The 24,521-nt window shown below is 47.2% G+C and overlaps 1 protein-coding gene across 3 annotated transcripts in view; it reads left to right on the forward strand.

Annotated features, from left to right (window-relative positions):
- Ttc28 (tetratricopeptide repeat domain 28) overlaps nucleotides 1-24,521 on the forward strand; it is a 433,645-nt gene that overhangs the window by 318,934 nt on the left and 90,190 nt on the right. For all 3 annotated transcript variants that reach the window (XM_028860613.1, XM_028860614.1, XM_028860615.2), the window contains one exon: nucleotides 53-560. In XM_028860613.1, coding sequence (XP_028716446.1) covers nucleotides 53-560 — 508 coding nt within the window. The remainder of the gene's footprint in view (nucleotides 1-52; nucleotides 561-24,521) is intronic.

A 24,521-nucleotide genomic window follows, 5' to 3' on the forward strand; every position in this document is an offset into this window, starting at 1 on the left:
CCAAACCATTTTCTGTTGTGTCTTCATTTCCTGCCTTGTCCTTCCTCTGCAGGCAGCTTCGTCAGCCCTGAGCAGTCTGGGTCATGTGTACACAGCCATCGGAGACTATCCCAATGCTCTGGCCAGTCACAAACAGTGCGTTCTTCTTGCCAAGCAGTCCAAAGACGAACTCTCTGAAGCCCGAGAACTCGGCAACATGGGCGCTGTGTACATCGCCATGGGCGACTTTGAGAATGCCGTGCAGTGCCACGAGCAGCACCTGCGGATAGCCAAGGACCTGGGGAGCAAGCGAGAAGAGGCGCGTGCCTACAGCAACCTGGGCAGTGCCTACCACTACCGCAGGAACTTTGACAAGGCCATGTCCTACCACAACTGCGTGCTGGAGCTGGCACAGGAGCTGATGGAGAAGTCCATTGAGATGCGGGCCTATGCCGGCTTGGGCCATGCCGCCAGGTGCATGCAGGACTTGGAGAGGGCAAAACAGTACCACGAGCAGCAGCTGGGCATTGCTGAGGACCTCAAGGACCGGGCTGCAGAGGGCCGTGCATCCTCCAATCTGGGTAAGGGCCTGCCTTTGCAACCCTGGGCTAAGCTGGAAATGGCTAGAGGAGCCACTGTCTTTTTCGAGAGCTTGTATGTTTTGGTTCAAAAGAATTCCTTTTGTATCTTTCCTTCAGCCATACCCCCTGAGCCTGCCTACTGTAAATCACATCATCTCTTTTGTGCTCTGAGAATTAAACCTCTCAGTGCTGGGAGACAAATACCCCACCTTTCTCACTTTCTTACCCTCAGCCCATCCAGAGAGAAGAGCAGGTACCTCTCTAACAGAGAGAGGAGCATGGAGGTGGTAGGGAGCTGTGTGTGATTTAAGAGCCTGAGGAAAATACAACAGGGATGACTTGACTTGGTGAATTAGCCCATGGTGTATCGTTTCCCTCAAAATTATGTATATTGGCCAGGCGGTGGTGGCGCACGCCTTTAATCCCAGCACTCGGGAGGCAGAGCAGGTGGATCTCTGTGAGTTCGAGGCCAGCCTGGACTACCAAGTGAGTTCCAGGAAAGGCGCAAAGCTACACAGAGAAACCCTGTCTTGAAAAACCAAAAAAAAAAAAAAAAAAAAAAAAAAAAGAAAATATTGATAGGTTTCATGTAAATGCAAAATCATTTTGTGGAAGACCCGTAGGAAGATGTATTTGCAGTTGGTTTGGTGTTTGGTGACAGTCAGGACAATTCAATGTGACTGGTAGAAACTGTGCGTAACTGGAGAGCAGGCACTTTGGCAAAGTCTCTGGACTCTGTGTCCAAACACAGGCAGCCACACAGTGACAGAAGACACAGGGGTGTTTGGAAGTGTAAGTCGACTTCATTGCTGAGCCAGAACCTTCTGGCCATTTGTGAGCTCTGGAGGATTGGATGGGGAGAGGATTGAAGGCGACCTCACTGGTGTTGGCCTGGGCTTCAGACACCATTAGCAGCGACTGTAGTGAGTCCTTTTCTTACGTGAACTGCCACACAGCTGACTCCATATCCCACTCCATATCCCATATTAGCACCTCCCTCCCCTCCACCTCTGCTGCTTTAGCCACAGTCTTTGTAAAACCCACACTGTGGCCTTTGGCATAAAGGCCTGCGGGTCCTTAGGTGGCTCTGAAGATGACCTTGAGGCCAGAATGGGAGTCTAGGCTTGCAGAACTCCTCAGCCATTTGACACGAGGACATGATGTCATCTACTAAATTTACACTTGAGAACTGTACCATTGAGTCGCACACACTCCAGTCCTGTATTTTAGTTGGGGTTGCATTCATGGTTGTCCTTGGCTGCAAGTGGCCTGTGGAGCCCAGGTTCACCATGTCTGGAAGAACCAAAGTAATAAGTTCCCGGCTGTCTGTATTCATTCTATCAATTACTGTGTTTATTGGCTCCTTACTCTGTGATTAATCCTGTGTCATTTATTTAAGGGATGTCAACACCTCAAAAACCTTGTGCCTTTGAAGAGCTAATAATATAATAAGCTGGGAGAACACCACACACAGAGAACAACAGGGGTTTATCTGCTGTCTTAGTTCTGCCTCTTCGTATTTCAGTAGTTCCTCTAGAGAGTACATCGTGCAGTCTCCTCATTAGTGAATGGGGAGTATATACTGTACCCCTTCCTCATAGGTAGATGTTTTTCTAGATCACTCAGAAATTTATCGATTTTCTTGATTCATTTTTAAGAAGACCCAATCTTTGTTCTGTTAGTGCTTTGACTGTGTATGTTTGCTATTCTGTTTGCTTCTGCTCGTGTCTTGTGTAATTTTATCTCCTCTCCTCTGAGTCCTTGTTTTAGCTGCCAAATGTCAAACCTCAGAGCACTGATTGTGCCCCTTCTTTTCAGTACAGCTGTGTAAAGGTCTTACATTTCCTTTGAACAGTGCTTCACCCACCACATAATTTCTGTATTATGTTTTCACCTTCATTGAACTTAAATCATTTTATAAGATCATTTATTATTTTTATCTGGTCCATTTGTTTAATTTTAAACTACTTGGAGTCTGGGGTAGGACTTAGTGGTAGAATATTTGCCTAGTATATATGAGGCCCATGGTTCAATTTCTAACACTATACAGAAAAAAAATCATAATCAAAACACTGGGCTGGGGAGATGGCTCCGTGGATGAGTGTTTGCTGACAATCATGAGGACTCGCGTTTTGACATCGTCATGCAAGCCTGTAACACTCGAGCTAGGAGGAAGGGTGTGGGAAGATAGGCAGGTCCTGGGGGCTGGATGGACTCAGAGTCCTACGCATGAATGACTGAACTGGAGGCGGGGCATGTCTGATAGACACCTGGATTGGCCTCTGAAGGGCAATAAGAGATGACAGGAGACTTTGTGCATTCTTGTGTATACATGATGTGCATGCATGTGTGCGTGTGGATGCACATGTGTATAGAGACCAGAAGCTGACATTGGGTGTCCTAAATCGCTATCTATTATTCATTGGTTGGTGCAGGGTCTCTCACTGAACCCAGAGCTCACTGATCTGATTTGGCTCCTCCAGCTAGCCCCTTTGCCCTAGGACTTCCCTGTCTCTGCCTCCCAAGCACAGGGATTATAGGCAGGCTGTCACAAGTACCTAGAGTTTACCTGGGCACTGGGGATCCAAACGCAAGTCCTCACACTTGTACTGTAAACACTTTGTCCACTCAGCTCTTCCAGCCTTGACTTAGTGAATTTTAATATATGCAGGGACTAGATTTTTCAAACCTATGAAGAGAAAGAAAATCAAAAACAGGAAGAGAACCATGGTCCAAGCCTCCTATAGTACAGCAGGTCCAATGGCTCCATAAGTACAAGGCAGAATAAATGGGTCAAGAGAAATATTTGAAAAAGTAATAGGTAAAAACTGCTTACATTTGATGGATGTTAGACACATACATATATACATAGAAGATAGATGATACACACACACACACACACATATATATATATATATATATATACATATATATAATCTGATGAAGATTCAAAAAATGAAAGGAAGAAAATGAAAATGTAAGTCATATCTGAGCATGTTATAATCCAAATGCTTCAACTGACATAGGAAATCTCAGAAGCAGTCAAGGAAAATAAAAAGGCATATATGCTGAATTTTTATCAGAAAAAAAAATGGGTCAGAAACACTGGGGAGACATTTGGTAAGGGTGGGGAGTTGAAAAAGAGGTCTTACTGTGTAGCCTAGGTTGGTTTGAAACTCATTATGTAGACCAGACTGGCTGCAAACTCATAGAGATCCACCTGCCGCTGTTTCAGCTTCTCAAGTGCTGGGCTTAAAAGCATGCTAAAAGAAAGATTAAAATGTTCCATCAAACTTAGAATGCTGTATCCAGAAAAACTATTCTTCAAGAATGAAGGCAAAATGTGTGCCTATAATCTCAGGAGGCCACAGCTCACCCAAGACTTTAGAGCAAGTCCTTGTCTCAAAGTAAGCCAAATAGACAAAAAACAGAGGGAGAGAAACAAACAAATTAAAAGGAATGAAGGCACACGCAGTGTGTTTTAGGTGGACCACACGAGGAGCTCATTGCTGGCAGAGAACCATAAGAAATGTTGAGTTGAAGTCCTTTGGACAGACGGAAAATGATACCATATGGAGACTCAGGTATTTAGGAGAGGAAGAGGGTACCAGAAATGGTAAATACATGGATAAACAAAACATTGTTTTCCTCTTAAGTAATTAAAATGACTGTTTAAAACAAAAATAGAATACTGTATTTAAAATAAGGCAGGTAAAGTAAAACGTGTGGCAGCTGCAGCATCCATGCAGCAGGTGCAGCAGATGCGTTTGCAAGGCTGCCAGGTACTTAGATCTCCCAGGAAACACTCTGGTGTTAGCTCAAAGTAGACTCCAAACTGTGAAGAACACCTGAGATCTTCAGAGCAGCTTCCAAGACAAACAAAAAGGTACAGCTACCAAGCAAGCAAGTGGAGGAGGAGAACAGAGAAGGACACTGTAGGGAGGCAACCCCAAATCAGTGAGGACTGATTCCATTAAATGTTAAAGAAAAGGCCTCAGAAGGGGGCTGGAGAGCTGGCTCCATGGTTAGGAGACCCTCTGCTCCTGCAGAGGACCTGGATTCAATTCCCAGCACCCACAGGGTGGCTCACAACAGTCTGAAACTCCAGTTCCAGGGGATCTGACGCCCTCTTCTGACTTTATGGGTGCCAGGCACTCACACAGTGCACACACATGCATACAGACAAAACACTCACACATATTAAATAAAACAGGTCACAGAAAACTCTGGGTTGTCTGCTCCCCCCGGAGCTGAGGACCAAACCCAGGGCCTTGCGCTTGCTACGCAAGCGCTCTACCACTGAGCTAAATCCCCAACCCCATGTTGTCTGTTCTTAACAAACATATGTAAATAATTAAATATGAACCACAGAAACACTATAGGAAGGTGGGGGTGAGCATATCAGTATCCGATAATGTAGACTTTAAGAGAAAGGTATATCACCAATGATAAAGGAAAAAAAATTAGTGTCCAAAAATCCCAGCAGTTTGTGTCCCCTCAGCTCACAGGGAAATTGCGCACACTACAGATCTCAGCCGCACAAGCGTTCCCGCTCACATGACTGCGGCCAGTTTGTACTCATTATATCAAAACAAGAAAAGGCACCTCAAGAAAAGAGAAAGGGTAGCCAGGCGGTGGTGGCGCACGCCTTTAATCCCAGCACTCCAGAGGCAGAGCCAGGCGGATCTCTGTGAGTTCGAGGCCAGTCTGGGCTGCCAAGTGAGTTCCAGGAGAAGTGCAAAGCTACACAGAGAAACCCTGTCTCGAAAAACAAAACAAAACAAAACAAAAACAAAAAAAAAAAAGAAAGAAAAGAAAAGAGAAAGGAATAGTTTATGTTCAGGAAAGTGCAGATTATTTCATTTTAGAATTAAACTGATTTGTTGAGGCGGGGGGGGCGGGGCGGGGGCGGCATAGGAGAGAATGGACAAATGAATTGTCAGTGGGCATTAGCCTGTGAGAGAGGCTTGGAATACAGTGGCTCATAGAATTAAAGGAAGAAACACACCCACCCCCAGCGACAGGCAGAGGTTTCTTCTAAATGGGCATTTTCTCTATTTTCCTGTTTTTTTTCCCAAGACAGGGTTTCTCTGTGTAGCCCTGGCTGTCCTAGAACTAGCTCTGGAGACCACGCTGGTCTCGAACTAAGATCCGCCTGCCTCTGCCTCCCGAGTGTAAATGGGCATTCTTAACAGTTGATAAACATGTATATTTGAAAAAAAAATTCAGAAGACACAGATGAGCTGAACATGAGTGCCAGCTGGGGACAGTCTCAGAGTGTCATTTCTTTGGAAGAAGCCCTGTAGTCTCTGACCACAGGAAATTAGTGAGACCTAAATTTAATGACAGTACAGTGTCTTGGGAACTCCTCAAGTTATGAACTGTTATGTGTCTGCAAACACTCCTGTGTGTGGGGTGCTTGCCTGTATGTGCCCAAGTGAAACCAGAGGACACTGGTGTTGTTCCCTTAGGACAGGGTCTCTCACTGAGTCTAGAACCTGACATCCCGTGTCTGGCTGGTGACAGCCGTACTTATTTTTTAATGGTTATGGTGAAGGGTGCTGATTGAGCTCTGCTCACAGGACAGAGGCCGGCTGAGTTCCCAGCATGGAACTGTTAGGTTTTTTCCTCACTGGGTCTGTGGACAGCACCAACCCTCCTGAGCAGTGGCAAATGGCACCAGTTAGAAAGGCTCATCAGCCGAGGTGTCCACTTGTTACTGAACCTTGCTCATGTAGATGCAGTTGACCACACGACCCAAAGTCCCCAAGATGAAGCACTCTGGCAGCAGAACCACCTGATGCCTCCCCAGCTGACAAGTGAGCATAATGCTCCTATGGGCAATCATTCCAACTGTGCCCAGAAACCTAGACCCTCTCTCAGGCAACCTAATTGTTTTCTGTAGAAGTGAACTTGAAGACACATATTGCAATTTTTGGCTTTAGAATTTTCATTTGGTTCTTTTCATTAACCTCTCAATTTTTAGCATTAATATTTTATGTGTTTATGGTAACATTTTTCCCTTTAGTAGCCTAGTCTAGATATGGCTTGTGCTTTTAAAGCCTTGACAGCTAAATCCATGGGAGCCATCTAGGGGTTAGACCTTCTTTGGTTTTCAGTTGGGCCGATATCTTCATGCTGTGAGATTTAAAGTGTGTCATTCACGGGCTTTCGTGTGGTCAGGGTTGTTTGCTGGTTGATTGTTGTTTTCCTTATCACCACACTCTGCGTGGTAACGTGAGAGTCGGCCTCACTTTGAGAGAGATTTGCAGACACTGCCTTCTGGTGCCTCGGTCTTGATGACATCCTGGTGCTGCTGCTGCTTTCCCAGGCAGTTGACTTGACTGAATTCAACCTTGGTGCGTGGCAGAGGAAACCTTTCTTTGCAGCTTTTAATTTAGAGGCTGTCTTAGTTAGAGATTCATGCTGTGGTAAACACCATGACCAAATGCAGCTTGGGGAGGAAGGGGTCTATCTCATCTTACAGCCTGTGGTCCATCAACCAGGGGAGTCAGGGCAGGAGCCTGGGGGCAGGAACTGAAGCAGAGGCCATGGAGGGAGCTGCTCACTGGCTTCTCCTGCTCACCAGCACCTTCTGGTGCGCCCCTCCCCACTCCTGTGGGGTCATCTACAACAGTTTGGGCCCAGCGGGAAGCTGCTGCCCCACTGCTGAAGCCCCCACTTCCCTTTAACCTCCCCAGAGATCAGCAGGGGTCCTCTCAGGCGGTCACACCACAGCCACTGAAGTCCCCCTACCCTGTTCTGTGTAGGACACTGTCCTTTCTTCATGGCTGTTCTTTGTGCAGATTGATGATTTTTTTTTATTTTTTAAGTTACAACTGTGCTGTACGCTTTTGTGAAAAAAGTTCTTACAAAAGTGAATAAATTGGAAAAGGACACCTGTCTCCTCATGTAACTTCTCTGCCCCACACCCAGAGTTAGCTACAGTTAGTGTTTTGGTAGAACCTTCCAGACCCTTTACCATATGCATAGACTCCTATCTGTGGATGCAGGCTTGGCGGCTGCAGCCTGTTCCGTGTGTGGAGTGGAGTCATGGCACACTCCCCAGAGCCTGCCTCTCTTCCCAGCCTCCATCTCAGTCTTGGAGGCGCCCTAACCTCCAGGCAGGAGTTCTTGTGTTTTGTTGCTTCTGATCTTTGTCTGTCACCCCCAGCCTCTGACCCCTGCCTCCTGCACACTGCTTCCAACTCTGCTCTTCCTCACCCCCTGCTGTTTCCTGTGTCTGGGTGCATAGTGAGTGAGTCCATCTCACACTGGTGTTCAGTATTACTGAATCCAAACATGAAGTTTGGCTTCCCAACACTGGCCATTGGGCTTTGCTGAACTGTTGAGGACAGCCCCGTCTTGTGGCTGTGTACCCAAGGCTGATGTCACTGAATGCTGTAAGCTTGGAGCTTAAACAATGCAGATGTATTCTCTCACAGCCCCATTGTTGCTAAGAGCCTAAAATAAGTTTCTCTGGCTAGAGCCCAGTCCTTCTGCAGTGGCCTGGGGAAATCTGTTTCTTTGCCTTTCCCTCCTCCTACGGGCCACTTCCTGTGTGCCTACAGCGAACCTGCCATTGCAGTGTTTGCTCTGACACCATGTTGTCCTCCTTCCTGCCCCAGGCCACTGTCTTCCTCTAGTAGGGACAGCTGGGCCTTTGTCAGGCCTGCCTAGTAGATCAGAGTAAGCATTCCCACCCCCGAACGAAGGTTTCCAGGGAAGGGTCATGGGGGACACTGTCCAGCCTACCACACCATCCTGATAGCACATGAACATCAATTTCTTCCCCCTTTCCTTTGCTTCAGCCGACTGTCAGAAGCTCCTCCATCTGCGTCATCCATGTCCCGCCACTTTCTACAGCAGTGTTAGGCTTATTTTATTTTATTTTATTTTATTTTATTTTATTTTATTTTATTTTATTTTATTTTATGCACATTGGCGTGAGGGTGTCAGATCCCCTGGAACTGGAGTCACATGAACTGCCACATGGGTGCTGAGATTTGAACCTGGGTCCTCTGGAAGGGCAGCCAATGCTCTTAACCACTAAGCCATCTCTCCAACCCCTAGGTTTATCTTCTTAAAGCTCCACTTGTTGGCTGCAGTGTGTCCTGTGTCCCAACAATAGTCAGTTGATGGGTAATGTCTTTATGCTGTGAATATGTGTTCCTGTGATTGGTTGATAAATAAAGCTGTTTGGCCAATGGTGAGGCAGAATAAGGTTAGGTGGGACATTGTAACTAGAGAGAGAGGAAGGAGAAAGAGAACAGAGGAGACGCTGCTAGCTGCCGCCAGGAGAAGCAAGATGTAAAGGTACAGGTAAACCACAAGCCATGTGGCAAAGCATAGATTTATAGAAATGAGTTAATTTAAGATATAAGAGCTAGCTAGCAAGAAGTCTGCCATAACCATAGTTTAAAAATAATATGAGCCTGTGTGTGTTTACTTGGGTCTGGGTGGCTATGGACTGGGCAGGACACAGGAAAACTTTCAGCTACAGTCAGTCATTACTGTGCATCAAAGCTGTCCTGATGATGGACACATCCAGTCTTCTGTCTGTATTCCTGCCACTTGTCCTGAGCACTCTATACTCTGTACCTACTGTGTGGTTTCGGACTGCATCATTTTCCACCTTGGCCATGCTTTCCTGCTTTCATGCTCTTCCTGCAGCTGTCTCCTCCTTCTTGTCTGCAGTTTACCCATCACTTCAGAATTACCTGAAATTCCATTCACCACTTGTAGCCTCTCTTTGTAGTAAGAGATTTCCTTTGGGTGAGCCCAGTATTGACACATTTGTCTCTTTCTCTGTTCTATTCAGATGTAATCACTGTTGTGTGTGCACTTGTATAGGGATAGTCACCTCTGAGGCACTGGAGTTCACGCCTCCTGCTTTGCCGTCTCTGTCAGAATCCACAGAGTTGATTCTCTGCATTTGGCTAATGTCTCAATTAGGGTTTCTACTGTGACCACGGCAACTCTTATAAAGGAAAATATTTAATTGGGGTGGCTTGCTTACAGGTCAGAGGTTCAGTCCATTATCATCATGATGAGACATGGCAACATTCAGGCAGACATGGTGCTGGAGAGGTAGCTAAGAGTTCTATATCTCGCACAGGCAACAGGAAGTGGTCTGTCTCACTGGGCTGACTTGAGCATAGCTGAGACCTCAAAGCCCGCCTCCACAGTGACACACTTCCTCCAACAAGGCCACACCTACTCCAACTAGGCCACACCTCCTAATAGTGCCACTCCCTTGGGGCCATTTTCTTTTAAACACACAGCTAAGAACAAGCAATTAAGAGTTCAGTCACAAAGTGGTGTGCCAGGGTGACTAGCAGAATAGAGATGCCTTTGGAAAGAAACTGGTGGAGGGGAAGGGGTTGGGGAAAGCTCTTGTGAGTTCAGTGTTCTGCACTCCCACTTAAGGGCCATTGGTGAATAGAACTACAAGGAGTATCAAGTGACATCTTAAAGGACAGGAAGGAAAGGCAGCCAGGGAGACCGAGTCATGACCACAGGAGTGGGGGGCAGGTGGAGCTCTTCTTCAGAGAGAAGAAAGCTTCAGGATGTGGTGGGTATAATGTTTATATCAAAGAAGCCAAGGAAAGTGAGCTCACCGAGCCCTCCCATCGCAGATGCTTCCTGTGTCTGGGAGGGATGTAGTAAAGCTTGTGGAGTGCTGCAGAGAAGGTGAGGTTGCCCTGATACCTATTACCTACTTTCACTTGATGGAGCTGATGGTAACTCTTGGGATTCTTGTAAATAGCAGAGCAGCCTGGAGCTGTCTGAGTAACTTCCTCCTGTGAATCCGTGCTGATGGAAACGGCCTTGGGAATGGGCACCTTTTCAGACTTTATGCTCCAAATACCTGTACATACAGGACATTGTTTCTGTCACCGTGAGGGTTTTGGTGGCTCTAATTTAGGCACTTGGAAGTCAACACCTCTGATGGTCTGTGGAACAGGTTACTAGACTGATGTTCCAATTAATGTTCTCTGGCTCCAGCTGTCACAGATCTTCTCACTGACTGGGAAACCAGGCAGAGTTGCCTCCTCTCAGTTGGGATAAAGTGTAATTAGGAAAGTACTAAGGGAAAAATGACTCTCTCTCTCCCATCCCCTGCCCGCCCCATCCCACTCCCATTCTACCCCCACAGCCCCGCCCCCATCCACACCTGCACTCTACCCCACCCCACCTCCAGCCCCAGCCCCAACCTCTGATCCATCCATCGCCATCTCTGTCATGAAGGCGACAACTTAATTTGCTGCACACCCCTGACACAGATGCAAGGTTGGACCATTTTGGAAGCTGCTGACCACACATGTCTGTCTCATCCTAGCTGTCACCAGTGTTGGGTCTAAAGTGAGAGATGGAAAGTGTGTTCCAACAAGGCCAGAGGTCTGCCAACCATCCAGAAATATGTCTGGAAAATGGCTGTCCTTTCTTATTTAAAGACATCTTTTGTCTAAGAGGGAGTTTATTTGGGGAATGAAAGGCGCTAAGATTAGTGTTCACTAATTCGTTTGCTCCTTAGTAAAGCATGCGTTGCCACACAAGTTCTGTTGTGCATTAGTTACAGGGTGGGTCCTGCGCTCTGTAAAGTGAGTAAAAACAGCGTGGTTCCTCCCCAAGGTGCGTGTGCAAAGCTGCTCTGGGCCACGTGCCCATGTTCATTGTCATAGTCGTCTCTCCTGCAAACAGGACATTGAGGGTGTAAACTGGTGTAAAATATGACACTTTTAATTCCTTGATTCTCAGAGACTTATAACATACAGGGCTCATAAGGTCTCAAAAGCCAATGCCCCTACCCTGGGGTTGATAATCTTTTCTGGGAGTCATGTTAGCAAGTGTGCACATGGGGAGGGGTGTGCACTGTTCCTCAGCAACAGCAAAGGATGGCAACCAAAGCTGTGGCTGTCTGCCATGCTAGTTCTGGAGTCTAAGCAGAGTCGCCTAAATGGCGCTTAAAAGATCACATCTGAAAAATTAATCCTGGCAATCTGAACCAGAAAATTCTAAATTCCCAAGATCTCTAGGGATACTGTTAGGTATTCTCTACATAACATACATGTACACTATACTACGGTATACTATACTATGCATACACTTAGCTATCTGCAATTTCTGAATAGATCCATGAAGTAAATAATCACTATGAACATGTGCAACTTGGTCTTCTAAGAATCTTATAAATTTTTTGTAGGAAAAAAATGTTCCACCCAGCAGTGGTGACGCACACCTTTAATCCCAGCACTTGGGAGGCAGAGGCAGGCAGATCTCTGAGTTCAAGGCCAGCCTGGTCTACAGAGTGAGTTCCAGACAGTCAGGGCTACACAGAAAAACCCTGTCTCAAAAAACAAACAAAAAGGAAAAAAGTGCTGCTAATAATTATTCTCTTTCATTCTTTTTACATTTCAATTTGTATGTTGGATTCTCTGCAAGAGGAAAGGGGTCTGGCTTTATAGGTATGATCATAGACAGTAATGAATCTAGACAGTTAAGTGTTTTTCTCTAGAAATCCTCAGAATGACACATGGGGCCATATTCAAAACTGTTTCTCTCCTGTCACAGCCTGTGAGACCTCACTGGAAGTTCTTCACATGGCAGCATTTGTCTTCTAGTACCTTTTGTCACACCAATATCCTTGTGAGATAAACTTATCAGTATCCCAGGAGTAAGGGGCATTTGTGACTCTGCTAAGGTTACAGGGCAAAGGTCAGAATTGCTTAAGACTTTAGGTCTTAACATCCATCAGACTTTCCACCCCAACAGGAGCCCCACTGGTTGCAGACTGCAGCCACAGACCTGCTACCCCCACCAGCCTACAGATGAGTGAGTTAGGCTATAGACCAGCCTGGAGCGAGGGCTCTGCTCTGCCCAAGTCCAAGGCAGCAAGCGTTGCCACAGAACCGAAGCCGTTGTAAATGTCTCCTGCCCTAGAGGGGCTCAGGATGCCTTGTGCTGGGCCAGGTCTTTCAGAGGATCCGCCAGTCCTCACCACACAGCCATAGGAGCAGAGAGAAGGTGCCAGTGAGCCGTCCAGAATCAGGCTCCAGAGGCAGGACCTGCAGAGGGCTCTGCACTGTGATGCAGCCACCACGACCTTCTGTGTGGATCCAAATGTGTGAGAAGAGACAAGACTGGGCAGGTTATCCAAGCCTGATGATGGCCCTGATGTAGGAGGCCACCATATACCTCTGGTTCTCACCTGAATATGGAAAGAAAAAATGTAAATATAAAAGAATAAATACCCCCCAAGCCCTAAGACAGATTTTTTCCTAGACATCTAAGAGAAGGAACAAGACTTCCCCTTCCCAGTTAAAAGAAGAAATGAGAAACAGAGAGATCTCCAAAGCAGAATTTTTGGATGGTGCACCAGAGGACTTGTGGAGGATGATCCAAGTCCAAAACATGCACCATGCTCTCTACCCCAAGCCTATCAGTGTCTGATAAATAGTAATATTCGCTTGCACCTTTGGGTCAACATTTGTCCCCTGCTTGTCCAGACGTCGCTGCTTGAAAGGCACAGTGCTTTTCTGGCAGATACGGTGTCTGCAACCCCAGCGGAGGTGGGTGGGGCAGCGTGTGTCCCGTAGAGTGTGCTCTGGACCTGCAGGACACTGCACAACTGCTGTTGGAATAATGAATAGGTGCCTGCTGCCAGGTCCCGGAGTTGTGTCTCCAGCAGGCAGAGCCTAGCCGTAAATTAGCTTACGTTTCAGCCTGGCAGTTGGCACTTGGTTCATTTGTAGATGCTAATTGTAATCTGATGTTATCAGCAGCAGGTAATTGAAATGGGCTTGATGAATTACTTAATTTCTTTTAATAGCTGAGTCTTCAAGAACTGAATAAAGAAGATAAGGTGATCAGGAGGAAAACACAACAGCTCTATCTTTCTAATTAGTGCTTGGAGGTTTTCCTCTTCTTTACACAAATGATTATGAACATGTGAGGTTGAATAAGTCTGTGAGTCAGAAGCCCCCAGGGGGCATTTCCCATTAGGTGGCCCTGTACTGAGCACTGAGAACTCTTCATCTGGGACTTGAGAAAGGAGCCCCGAAGGGACTGCAGAGGGCATTGACTTCCGCGTTTGTTTCTCAGACTCGAGTGAGCAGGTCTGCCCCACTGGCGCTCGCCCTTCCTTCGGCCCCTCCTGTGTGGCCCTTTTCTGAGCACCTGCTGCCTGGCAGAGCACTGAGCTGGAGTGCTGTGGTGGGGTTAGCGTAGGCTCCTGCCGCCCTCCGCTGGCACCTGTGCCTCCCACACCTGGCAGTCTGAGTGTCTGCAGCAACACCCTCATAGCCAGCCCTGGCTTGGCCAACAATGGCAAAGGCAGATGTGGCCGTGGGACCTGCCATCTGTTCTGGGTTCTACCTGCTGGACCCATGCCATGTGACTGCCAGGGCTCAGGAGGCAAGGGTGGAGGGCTTTCTTCCAGAATCTTGGGGCTCTGTTTTTGTATCTTGGGTTCGTTTTTCAAGACCCAGTGGTATTGGGTGACTTTTGCTTTTGGCTGGTTGCTTTGTTTTTTCTCTTTGAGAAAACTGAAGTAACAGCAAGAGCATATAAGATTGTGTCTTTTCCATACGACAAGGTGATGTTTGGAGATGATGTAGTGAGTGATTGCCTGGACTGCCTCTGAGGGTCCTCTGATGTAACACTGTGACCACTGCTAAGGTTAGAGAGAAGATCTCATGGTTCTCAGCCACTGATGCGGCTGTGGCAATACCCTCTGTGTAAATGAAATACACACTGAGAACCCTAACAATGTTCCTTTTTAAAGATGATTTTCGTGTATTTACTTGTTTGTTTTGCATGTGTGAGGGTGGGCCATGACCCACATGTGGAGGTCAGAGGACGCTCATGGGAATCTGTTCTTTCCTTCCTGTGTGGGTTGCAGTGATTGAGTGAGCTCAGTCGTCAAGCTTGGGACCCGCGGCCTTTGCCTGCCGAGCTGCCTGGCCCCTTGTCCCATCCAAGCTGCCCCGATGTAAAATGTTTTGAGCTGTATGTGTAGGATTTTATGTCTTTCTGACTGTATTTAATACTTCCCTTTTTGTTTTCTTTAACCTTTTTTCTATAAACACCATATATATATATATATGGAACAATGTGACACTTGAGCTGTGTGTATATTGTAGATTAATAACAACTCACTTTTGCAGTGAGAATGGTCAAAATTTGACATATATAAACATAATCATAAACTATGGTGACCATGCCATGTAATAAAATATCAGAACTTTTAATGAAGCTTGTTACACTTTGACCAACATCTCTTCTTTCCCGCCTCCAGTCCCTGACTCACCTTTCTTCTCTCAGCTTCTGGGAGTCCAACGTTACCAGCTCCTACATCTAACGGCAGTACATAGTATTCGTCTTCTGGGCCTGGGCAGTTGTACCGACTACAGTGTCTTCTAGGTTTGTCTATATGGTCTCTGATGACAGATTCCTTCTTCTGTGAGGCTGTGTTGTATCCCAATGTGTCTCTATTCTGACTGTCTTTAACCATCCATTTATGCACATGGGTGCTTGCATATATTAGCTATCACACATAATTCTGAAGTTCATAAGGGACGTCTTTGACACACCTATCCCACTTTTTTTGTTGGTTTTTTGTTACCCAGATCTGACTTGTGATTATTACCTATCAGCCCCTGTCTCTTACATACCTCTATCTAGCCTGTCCTGAGAATGGCATCAGATTTCATCAGGGAACAGCCTAGAGATCACAGAAGTCATCTTGGGATCCCACCCCTTTCCCTCACATCCCAGATCGAGCAGTTCATAAGTCTCAAGACTTCCCCTCCCAAAGCCAGTTTGAATGTGTGCTCACAGCTGTGGCTCAGTGCTGCCCACCTGGGTCACTTGCAACAGCTTCTTCTCACTAGTCCCTCAGCTTCTCTTTCAATTCATATGCCACATGGTTTCCATGGCAACTCTATAGAAACTCCCAGCTGCTCAATCTCATCATACTGTATCTATGCGCAGAACCTGTTCTGGGTCCCTGCTGCCCTGAGGAGGAAAGCCCTAGTCCCTCACCTGCCATTTCCATCACTTCAGCAGCCCCCATCACCCAGAGTACCTCTCACATGTCTCCACATGTGGGAAGAACAGGCATCTAAATTTAGCAAGCATTTCACAGAGTGCCCTTAATGTACAGAGGGACGCACACTGACCTCTCCTCTAAGGTGCCGGCCTCAGCTGCCTCACTGACCTCATTCTCTGCCACTCATCTACACTCAGGTCACTTCCCTGAGCCTCCGGTGTTCCTCACATGGCCTCTTCCTCCCCAGACGCCATTCTTCCTTGCGGAGCTTCAGTCCTTCCTTATTCTTTGTGTGTTACTCTGCAGCCATAAAAGGCTGGTTTAGAAGTTAGTGCTCATCTCCAGTTCCCGGACATTCTGCACATGGTACTCATTAAGTATTACACTTCTTTACCAGCTAGATCATGCATTCTAAGGCTGGCACTATGTGTCTTAAGCTTGTTGGTGTCTTTTTCACCTAGTGGCTAATGCTTGGTCCCAAGTGAGTATGGATGATAGTTTACCTGCTGTTCCCATCACAGAATACCACAGATGATGTAAATTAAAAACCGTAGACATTTACTTGGCTCACCCTTGTGGAGGCTGAGAGTCTAAAATCAAGGACTAAATGTGATGAGGACCTCCTTGGCTGTGTCCTAAGGTGTCGAGACAGAGTATGGAAGGACCAGTCAAGAGAAGAGCACACTGCACCCCACTTCCTAACACACCCATGAGCTACTCTGTTTGAAGATCTCGTCCCTAAGGCCCTCACAGTGGCAGATAAACGTCAATGTGTGTTTAGAGGACAGCGAAGCCACGGCAGTGTCTGTTTGTCTTAATGGGGAGAGGTAATGGGAGCCAAGCATGCTGGGAAATGCTAGGCATTAACCAGTCACAAGCACGACACTTCCTTTCCTCTTTCTTGTTCACGGCACTCACCCAGTGCCTCATTCTCCAGTTCAGCATCCTGTCCTTCCTGCTGTGGGTCCCAGAGCCTGAGAGCCTCATTCTGGGCAATAGCAGCAATTCAGACACTTGGTTGTGCGCCTCAACCCCGCCATTGGTGTGAATATCTCCCACATTCTCTCCAGCTGTGAAACGTTCACATTCTATGATTCTTTCCATGGAGAGAAAATGTATATGAAGCTGAACATGATTCCTAAGTTTTTGTTAAATTTTAAAGTGTGTGTGTGTGTGTGTGTGTGTGTGTGTGTGTGTGTGCGCGCGCGCGCGCACACGCATGTAGGTGTATGCATGTGGGTACAGGTGAGTACAGGTACCTCTTAAGGTCGGAGCTGTCAGGTCCCCTGGAGCTGGAGTTAACACACTGTTGTAGGTGCTAGGAACCAAACTTAGGTCTTCTTCAAGAGCTGAACACACTCTTAACATTGGAACCATCTCTCCAGCCCAACTTTTTATTTATTTCAGACTTTTATTTGTGTGTATGTTTGTTGTACTGAGTGTATGTGGTGCATGTGATATATTATGAATATGTAATATATTAATGTGTTGCGTACGTGTGGTATACTGTGTGGTGTGGGGACGGTACATGGGCATACACATGTTCATGTCCAGATCCACACAGAGGCCACCGGAGGGTGTCAGGTGTCCTGTTACCTCCTTGAGGTGGGGTCTCACTGAGCCTGGATTTAGGTTGGTGGCCAGGTGTATGCAACCATGCTGAATGTTTTTTCAAGACAGGGTTTCTCTGTGTAGCCCTGGCTGTCCTAGAACTTTCTCTATAGATCAGGTTGGCCTTGAACTCACAGAAATCTGTCTGCCTCTGCCTCCTGAGTGCTGGGATTAAAGGAGTGAGCCACCATCTCCTGGATGATTTTTTTTTCACATGGGTGCTGGGGATTTGAACTCAGGCCCTCATGCTTGCACAAGAAGTGTTTTTACCTGCTGAGCATCCACCCAACCTAAGACTTCTGAAATGAACCAGGAATATGATGAGCTTGAGAAACAGTTAAACCATCAGGCAGCAATTGGGTTTTTATCGTACCATTTTAATTTTATTTCTTTCAGTTAGTAGTACTAAATTAAGCAGATTTTTCTCCTCCCCTTACACAATCCCTTGCCCTACAGCTGTATAAGACAGTCTGATTAGCAGGCTAACTAAATAATATATTAACCTTCTGGATCTTGATCCAAGGAGTTCTCAAGCATACTACAATGGGGCCTTTGTGCGAGTTTGAAGAGCGCTAATATTTATGACTTCTGGACAGGAAAATCACTAGGATGGCGCACTGTTTCAAGTACATGAACTTAATGGTCTGTTCTCTCCTGTGTTTAACATCCAGCCTTAGGAAACCGGCGCTGGCTCTGCTCTTTGAGGTATTCAAAGAACAGGTTCCACAAAGGAAACATGAAAAGGCTGTGTGGGAGCGCCACACACCTTTGAAGTGGCTTAGAATAAAGAAATGACACTTAGTGAGTGCAAGCACACCTCACGTGCAGTGCCCATTATGTCATTTAAAGCGCAGGCTTGTCACCGCTGGGAAGGAGCTGCAAAGGACAGGAAGGTGAAGTTGTCAGGGTCCCATAACAGGCGTGGGAAGAGCTGGGGCTGGAGCCATGGCTGTCTAAAGCCAGGCTTGGTGTGCTTTGTGCTGTGCTATGTCTCCCTGAAGAAATGGCTAAGTTCTTAAGAAAACTCAAGGCTCTGGCACATCTAAGGAATGAGGACAGTGTGATATGGCAGCTAGAAAACCCAGGAAGCGAGCATCTTTCTCTGGCACAGCTTCCTGGGGCACTCACTCTCATCGCCACCTCACTCAGGGTGTGCCTACGCACCACGAGGTGCTGCTGGCCCGCCCACGGCAGCCACTGCCCCTCCTCTAGAGTGGAAGTCACAGAGACCCCATGTTTAAGACTCTCGGCAGCATAATGAGCAATTTCATGGTGACTTCAAAGAGTGGCTTTCTTTCCAGAGGCGGCCCTCCAGGGCAGAGCATGCATCCCTGGAACTGGAGGAAAGCCAGGAGGCAACTTTCGGTCGCTGCTGCTGACTCAGCCTGTCCCCACTTGACTTCAGGCAGCGTGGGCTGCTGAGTGGGGCTCGCGAGGCTGGGTATGCAGCGCTCGCTCCTCTCCTGTCCATCCTGTTGGCAAGCTGGCTGCTCTGCGAAGGGAGCACTTCCATTTTCCAAGGAAAATTTCATTGGTGCCATTCAGAATGTCTCCAAGAGCAGTTAAAAATGGGATGAGTGCTCTGCCGTGTGCCCAGCGCCTGTGAAGCAAGCCCTCTTCAGAACGGTCCCTGTGGTAGAGCTTAACGGGCAACATTTTTAAGCCAGATTGGCAGAGTTGGCCACTTACTGGAAGCAACAGCAGTCGGTAATTGCATTTCCCTGATTCAGATGGTATGTTCTAGCAAATCCATTATGGAATACTGAATAAGACAAAGACAGCTTATAGCATGGCCCAGCTGCTGGAGGTGCTCTGGGGGGACCTATAATCTGATCGTGGGGGGACCTATAATCTGATCCGTGACTCGGTAAAACTGGTGAAGCTTCACAATAAGGAGACCTGGAGTCCAACCAGGAATTCCAGACTGTCGTCTTAACAAAACAGATGGTGGCCCCCAGGTCGTGGCTCCATCAGGCAAGCTGGCATGTCTGCCTTCACAGCCCCGTACTTCTCACATGCCTGATAGAGAAAGACATCCACATTGTCTTTGTGTCCATGGAGAACCTACAAAACTCTGACTGTGATAAAAGGCCCGTGATATGACCCTGAACTCTGTGCTAAATCCTTCTCTGGCCTTCCTCCCTGGGGCTTTGGAGTTCTGTATTTGGTCCTGTTGAACAGGCTGCTCTTTTTCTTCTTATAGAAAGAGGAACTACTTGAATCGTGTATCCATTTCTCTTGCTTTGATTGCTACCCACTGACAAAGGACTCACTTTGAAAGCGATGTATGGGGCTCGTGTAGTGTCTTGTGGCTGGGGTCACCATAGAACTCAGAGTTCAGAGAAAGCAGTGGTGGCAGGAACTTGTGTCCTTGCTGCTTACACTTGTGACATGGGGATAATTATAGCACCCATCCCTGAGGCTGACCGGGACTAAACGTGTCAATATGTACAAACTCCCACCCCACTGAAGAGTTTGGCTTCCCTGGGAAGGACAATGTCTCCAAGAACAGCTAAAAGGTGAAGTGGGTGATCTGCCCCATGGGTCCAGCGGGCCTGTGAAGCAAGTCCTAATCAGAATGGATGCCAGGCACATAAGGACCCACAGAAATCACCACCACTAGATTGTTTCATGTGTGGTGAGAAAACATCATTTGTTCACACAAAACTAAAATGCTAAAAACATGGTGAACTGCTACTCAAGACAGAATATCTGCCCATTCTAGTATTGTGAATGATTGGGTCTTCACCCAGAGCAGTGCAGCTGCTGTTGGATCTTCTTTTGCTCACACTCCAGTGTCGCTGGCTAGCATCTTCCTGGTTGGAAACATTTCAAACGAATAACACTGGTAAGTTAATTTAAAATCAACGCATGGATGGGGACATGGTTCTGCTGCTGGCTCCCCATCCATGAGGGGCCTTTGGAGGAAAGCTGTCCATCCTGGGTACCATGCAAGGCAGGCGCCAGCAGAGGCTGTGTCCAGTGTCCCATAACACGGAGATATCTGAGTGGGTGTTAGATGTCTGGGGCCTGAGTTAAGTGCCAGGCCTCTCCTCTGCGGGACCTTGGTTCAGTCTCTTCACTTACAGGGTCTGTTTTAAAGGGGGAGGGGGCAATGATTAGAATCTAACTTGTGGGTTACAAACCCTTTAGGGGTTGAGTGACTCTTTCACAGGGGTCAGATGCCAGATATATTATTGCATATCAGATCTTTACATTACAATTCATAACAGTAGCAAAATTACAGTTCTGAAGTAGCAACGGAACTAATTTTATGGTTGGGGGGTCACCACGTGAGGAACTGTATTCAAGGGTGGCAGCGTCAGGAAGGTTGAGAAGCGCTGGATTAGATATTTGTTGTTCTTCACAAGATTGTCATTGAGTCCACACAGAGTAGGAATGCCTGGTAAATAAAGAGTGACATCAGTGTGACCAAACACAACACCCACATCTCAGTGTGGTTTCCTCGTTAAGACACTTTCCTAAGAGGCCACAGCAAGGAGCAGACCGCATGGCCTTTAAAGTAGGCAAACTTAGGTTACCAAGTTCATAGCAAGGCATTAGATTCCTTCCCAATCTTGTTGTTGTTGTTGGAGACACCATGGCCTCTGTGAGGCTCCTCAGATCCACATCAGCTCTCTCCTGTGCCCGCTGGGCACACCCTGCCTACCCCTCTTCAGGGGCCTGCTTGCTTGTCCCAGCAGGGTATGAGCCCTTCAGATGCCTATGTCTTCCCAGCGCTCGCTCTCAGTGTGTTCATCTTTGATGCTCTGTGAATTGATGAGGAGTGCTTAGCAGGATCGCAGGCAGTCAGTGAATGGTACTGCTGTTATTATACGCCCATAGATTTGTCTCTTTTAAAATAAGCTGCAGATGTCTCCACTCATCTCAATTAGCAGACTTGAGGAAGGAGCAGTCATTGCAGGGCATCTTTTTTGCTTTCTAGAAGATTCTCACCAAAGGAGGATGACAACAGCCAGTTGTTTGCACTACAGACCCAGCTGTCTGACACTGTGACGATGACTTCAGAGTACCATCTTGAAAGAATCTGAAGAGCCTTCTACTATTAGGCCTGGGCGGGGGTGGGGGTCTCAGTGGGGTGGGGGTGGGTAGGGGTGGGAGGTAGCCAGGGACAGAAAAACCAGGGTCTTGGTTCCAGACCTGCCCTGGTTTGAATTGTAGCACTGAGCTGTGAGGTCTGGAGAGAGTTATGTTAGATGTGAAACAGGGTTAAGGACCTCTGGGTGGGCGTGAGGGTGGGCCACAGTGCAGGCCCAGTGAGGGCGGCAGGGACTGAGACCTCCCATCCTGGAGTGAGCTTGAGCTGCTAGGGTCTTCCCTTATCTATCCCTTCACTTGGTCCCCAAGGGATGCCAAGGCTCTGCGGAATTTAAAGTAATTCTGTGTAAAACAAACAAACAAACAAAAAAAACCTTAAAGATTCTGACCTAGACAGATGAGAGAAGCCAGCTCCTTCTGTATCATGGATTTGTTTCTTTCTAGGCTGGTGAAAAAATAACTTTCTTTCCTTATATGGCTTAACCTGTGAGTCCTTTTTCTTGTCTTAACATTCTGGACCTTCTGTGTGATCTTGTTTTGTTTGCTTCTAAACATGTTTGTAATAATTGCAGAAGCAGCCGCGTGCTCACAGAGTGTCTGCTGGCATTCCCTGCTTCAAGTCCTAGGAGACCCCCCACAGCTCAGCCGCTATTACCTGCTCTGCACCTTACGGAGGGAAGCCATTCTAAATGGTTGCCAAGTGATAGATTTCCTACGGGGATAGGAACAAGCCGTGCTTCCCAGCAGTGTTGTAGCTGACAAGGAAGCCCAGGCTGCCAGGGTGGCTTTAGGAACAGTTGTTAGCCTGGCTCATTAGCTATAAAGTACTTTGGTGAAATGGCCACTCTGACCTTTGTGACCATACACACTGACCCACAGGGGTGGGTGTCTGTTACTGGTCCTCTTTTGTCCATTCGTCTATCTACATCCACCCAGTTTACCTCCCGTCAGTCCTTCAGATAATCCTTGGACACCTGCCACTCTTAGAGGCGTTATGCTGGGAGATCAAACCCAGTAGGCTGGGAGTCAGGAGACTTGGCTCTGCCACTGCCTGTCTTCACAGCGAGCTGAAGCGATTCCACAGGCCACTTGTGATGAAGAGCCCTTTTCTGAGAGCGACGTGACACCTACCAACAGAAACGAACCCAAAGACTGTGGCCGAGGACATTTCACCCCAGTCACCGGGCATGTGCAGAGGGCTCAATTGTGTGCATGATGAGGCACTGAGACCTTCTTCAGAAAGCTCACTGTGTTCCTGGGACTCTAGAGGGATGGGGTTTGGATGACAGTGTGCCTGTCCGACGCTCGTTCTGTGGAAGGTGGACGGCGTGTCAGGGAAGTCCTACAGTGGTTTTCTCCTTTGCCTTTTCTTTGTTCTCTTTTTACGACTCCAGTAACAGGAGTTTATTACAGCAGTTTGTGTTCTCAGCTCTTTTGCTGAGGCTCTGCATAATTTATGATCTAGATTCCAAAATGTTAGTGAATTGCTCCACCAGAAATAATGGAATGTGACAGCAATGGATTCCACATTCTTGGCCCAAATATTTGTGTCTGTGGTTTGCAAGTCATTTCATAGCATGATTGCTGCATCGCTCAAGCTGTTCCCCAGGATGGATTCTGACAAAGGAAGAGAATTTGGGCGATTATAAAAGCACAGAACGGGTCCGTCAGCAGCACTGTGCTCACGTGCATCAGGAGAGAGAGCAGTCTCCTCCTGCCCTCTCCCCCAACAGATGCACGGCACCCTCCAGCCAGGCAGAATAGCTGTGCTAGATTTGTGATTTCAAGTCCAGCCTGATGTGCTGGTCAGGACCACTGGGCACTTTCCTGCCTGAATAAAGCAGGCATCTGCCCTCTCAGTGAGCCCCAAGAGGCACCCGAGGGAAAGCGTCCAGCGGGCAGTGAATGTGAAGCCTCAGGGAAACTCCAGAGCACCAAAGGCATAATGATGGGACAGTAGCATAGTGTTTAATTGCTGTCCCTTGACCCGTCTTTATTAGGACATTGCCCAGCGATGTCAGAAACATCTGGAAGCAGGATCTACTTTAAATGCAAAAATCACTTAAATGGAAAAAAAAAGGCACAGTGCTATAGAGACTGTTTAACAAATGAATCCTCACCCTGTTGATGTGGCTCTGTTGTTAGTCACAGAGGCTTGGTGGCTGTGGAACTGAATGTCTGAAGGCACTGGGAGGTTTGTTTTGGTATTGAATTGTCCTTCCTATGGCAAAAATGAGGCAAAACCATCTGATCAAATTCCTGGGCTTCCCCTGAGGCTGGAGCTGACAGGAAGCAACAGCTGTGGAGCTGTGGGCGTGCAGAGGTGAACAACTACAGTGGACAGAGTTCTAGTCTAGCAGACAGCTGTTCTTTCTCTTACCCAAACCACCACCGACACATCTCCCCCGTGACCGACCGGTTCGAACCCTCACTCGTGACCACACCGCCAGAGGGATCATGGGAAGGATTACAAAGTGGATGCGCATGTAGCTGGCTTTGTTTCTGCTCTCTGGCCAGAAGCCTTGCATGAGACACAAACATTCCTGCATCTCCTGGGGGCCCATCCTTCGCTGGTTTATTTTGTATCAACTGTGTCTAAGATATAAAGAGAAAGCAGGGTGAATAAAGGAAAATCCTTGCTCATGTTTTTAAACAAAGACACAATCCGAAGGAAGACAAGGCTGAGCGAGGGGGTAGCAAAGCGCTGCGCATGCACATTGACAGACACGGAAGAGTGATTGTAGGGGCGTGGTGGAGAAAGCCCTCTGCAAGGAGGTGTTTTTATACAGAGAATGAGTGAGGTCCAGAATGAGCTAGACTTGGGTTCAAATTCCAACACTGCTCTTCACTCCTTGCCCATCCACGGAACCGCAGTCTGGAAACCTGATGGCAGAAAGGTTTCAGGTTATTTACTGATAGGATGCCTCTTCCTTCTCTTCTGCATTTAAAAAATTAATTTCAGCTTTCGATTTTTGGGCCATGCTAATGAACCTGTAACTGAAAATATTTATAGTAACTGTTTTCTCTCATTTAAAAAGTCAAGTCTCAGGAACCTGCCCTGAAAAAAAATATATATTTCTGAGTTATAGGTTTGTTTAAATGAATAAATAAGAGGGTGATAAAGCTACACAGATATAGTTATGCACTTAATTAACCTGCCTTTATTGAGAAGATTACAGCTATTTCTGGAGCATCTGGGCCATGGACAGCATGGCTGTGCTGTGTGTGTGTGTGTGTGT

Source organism: Peromyscus leucopus, chromosome 23 (genome assembly GCF_004664715.2).
Source record: "Peromyscus leucopus breed LL Stock chromosome 23, UCI_PerLeu_2.1, whole genome shotgun sequence".
In the NCBI taxonomy this organism is placed as follows: domain Eukaryota; kingdom Metazoa; phylum Chordata; class Mammalia; order Rodentia; family Cricetidae; genus Peromyscus; species Peromyscus leucopus.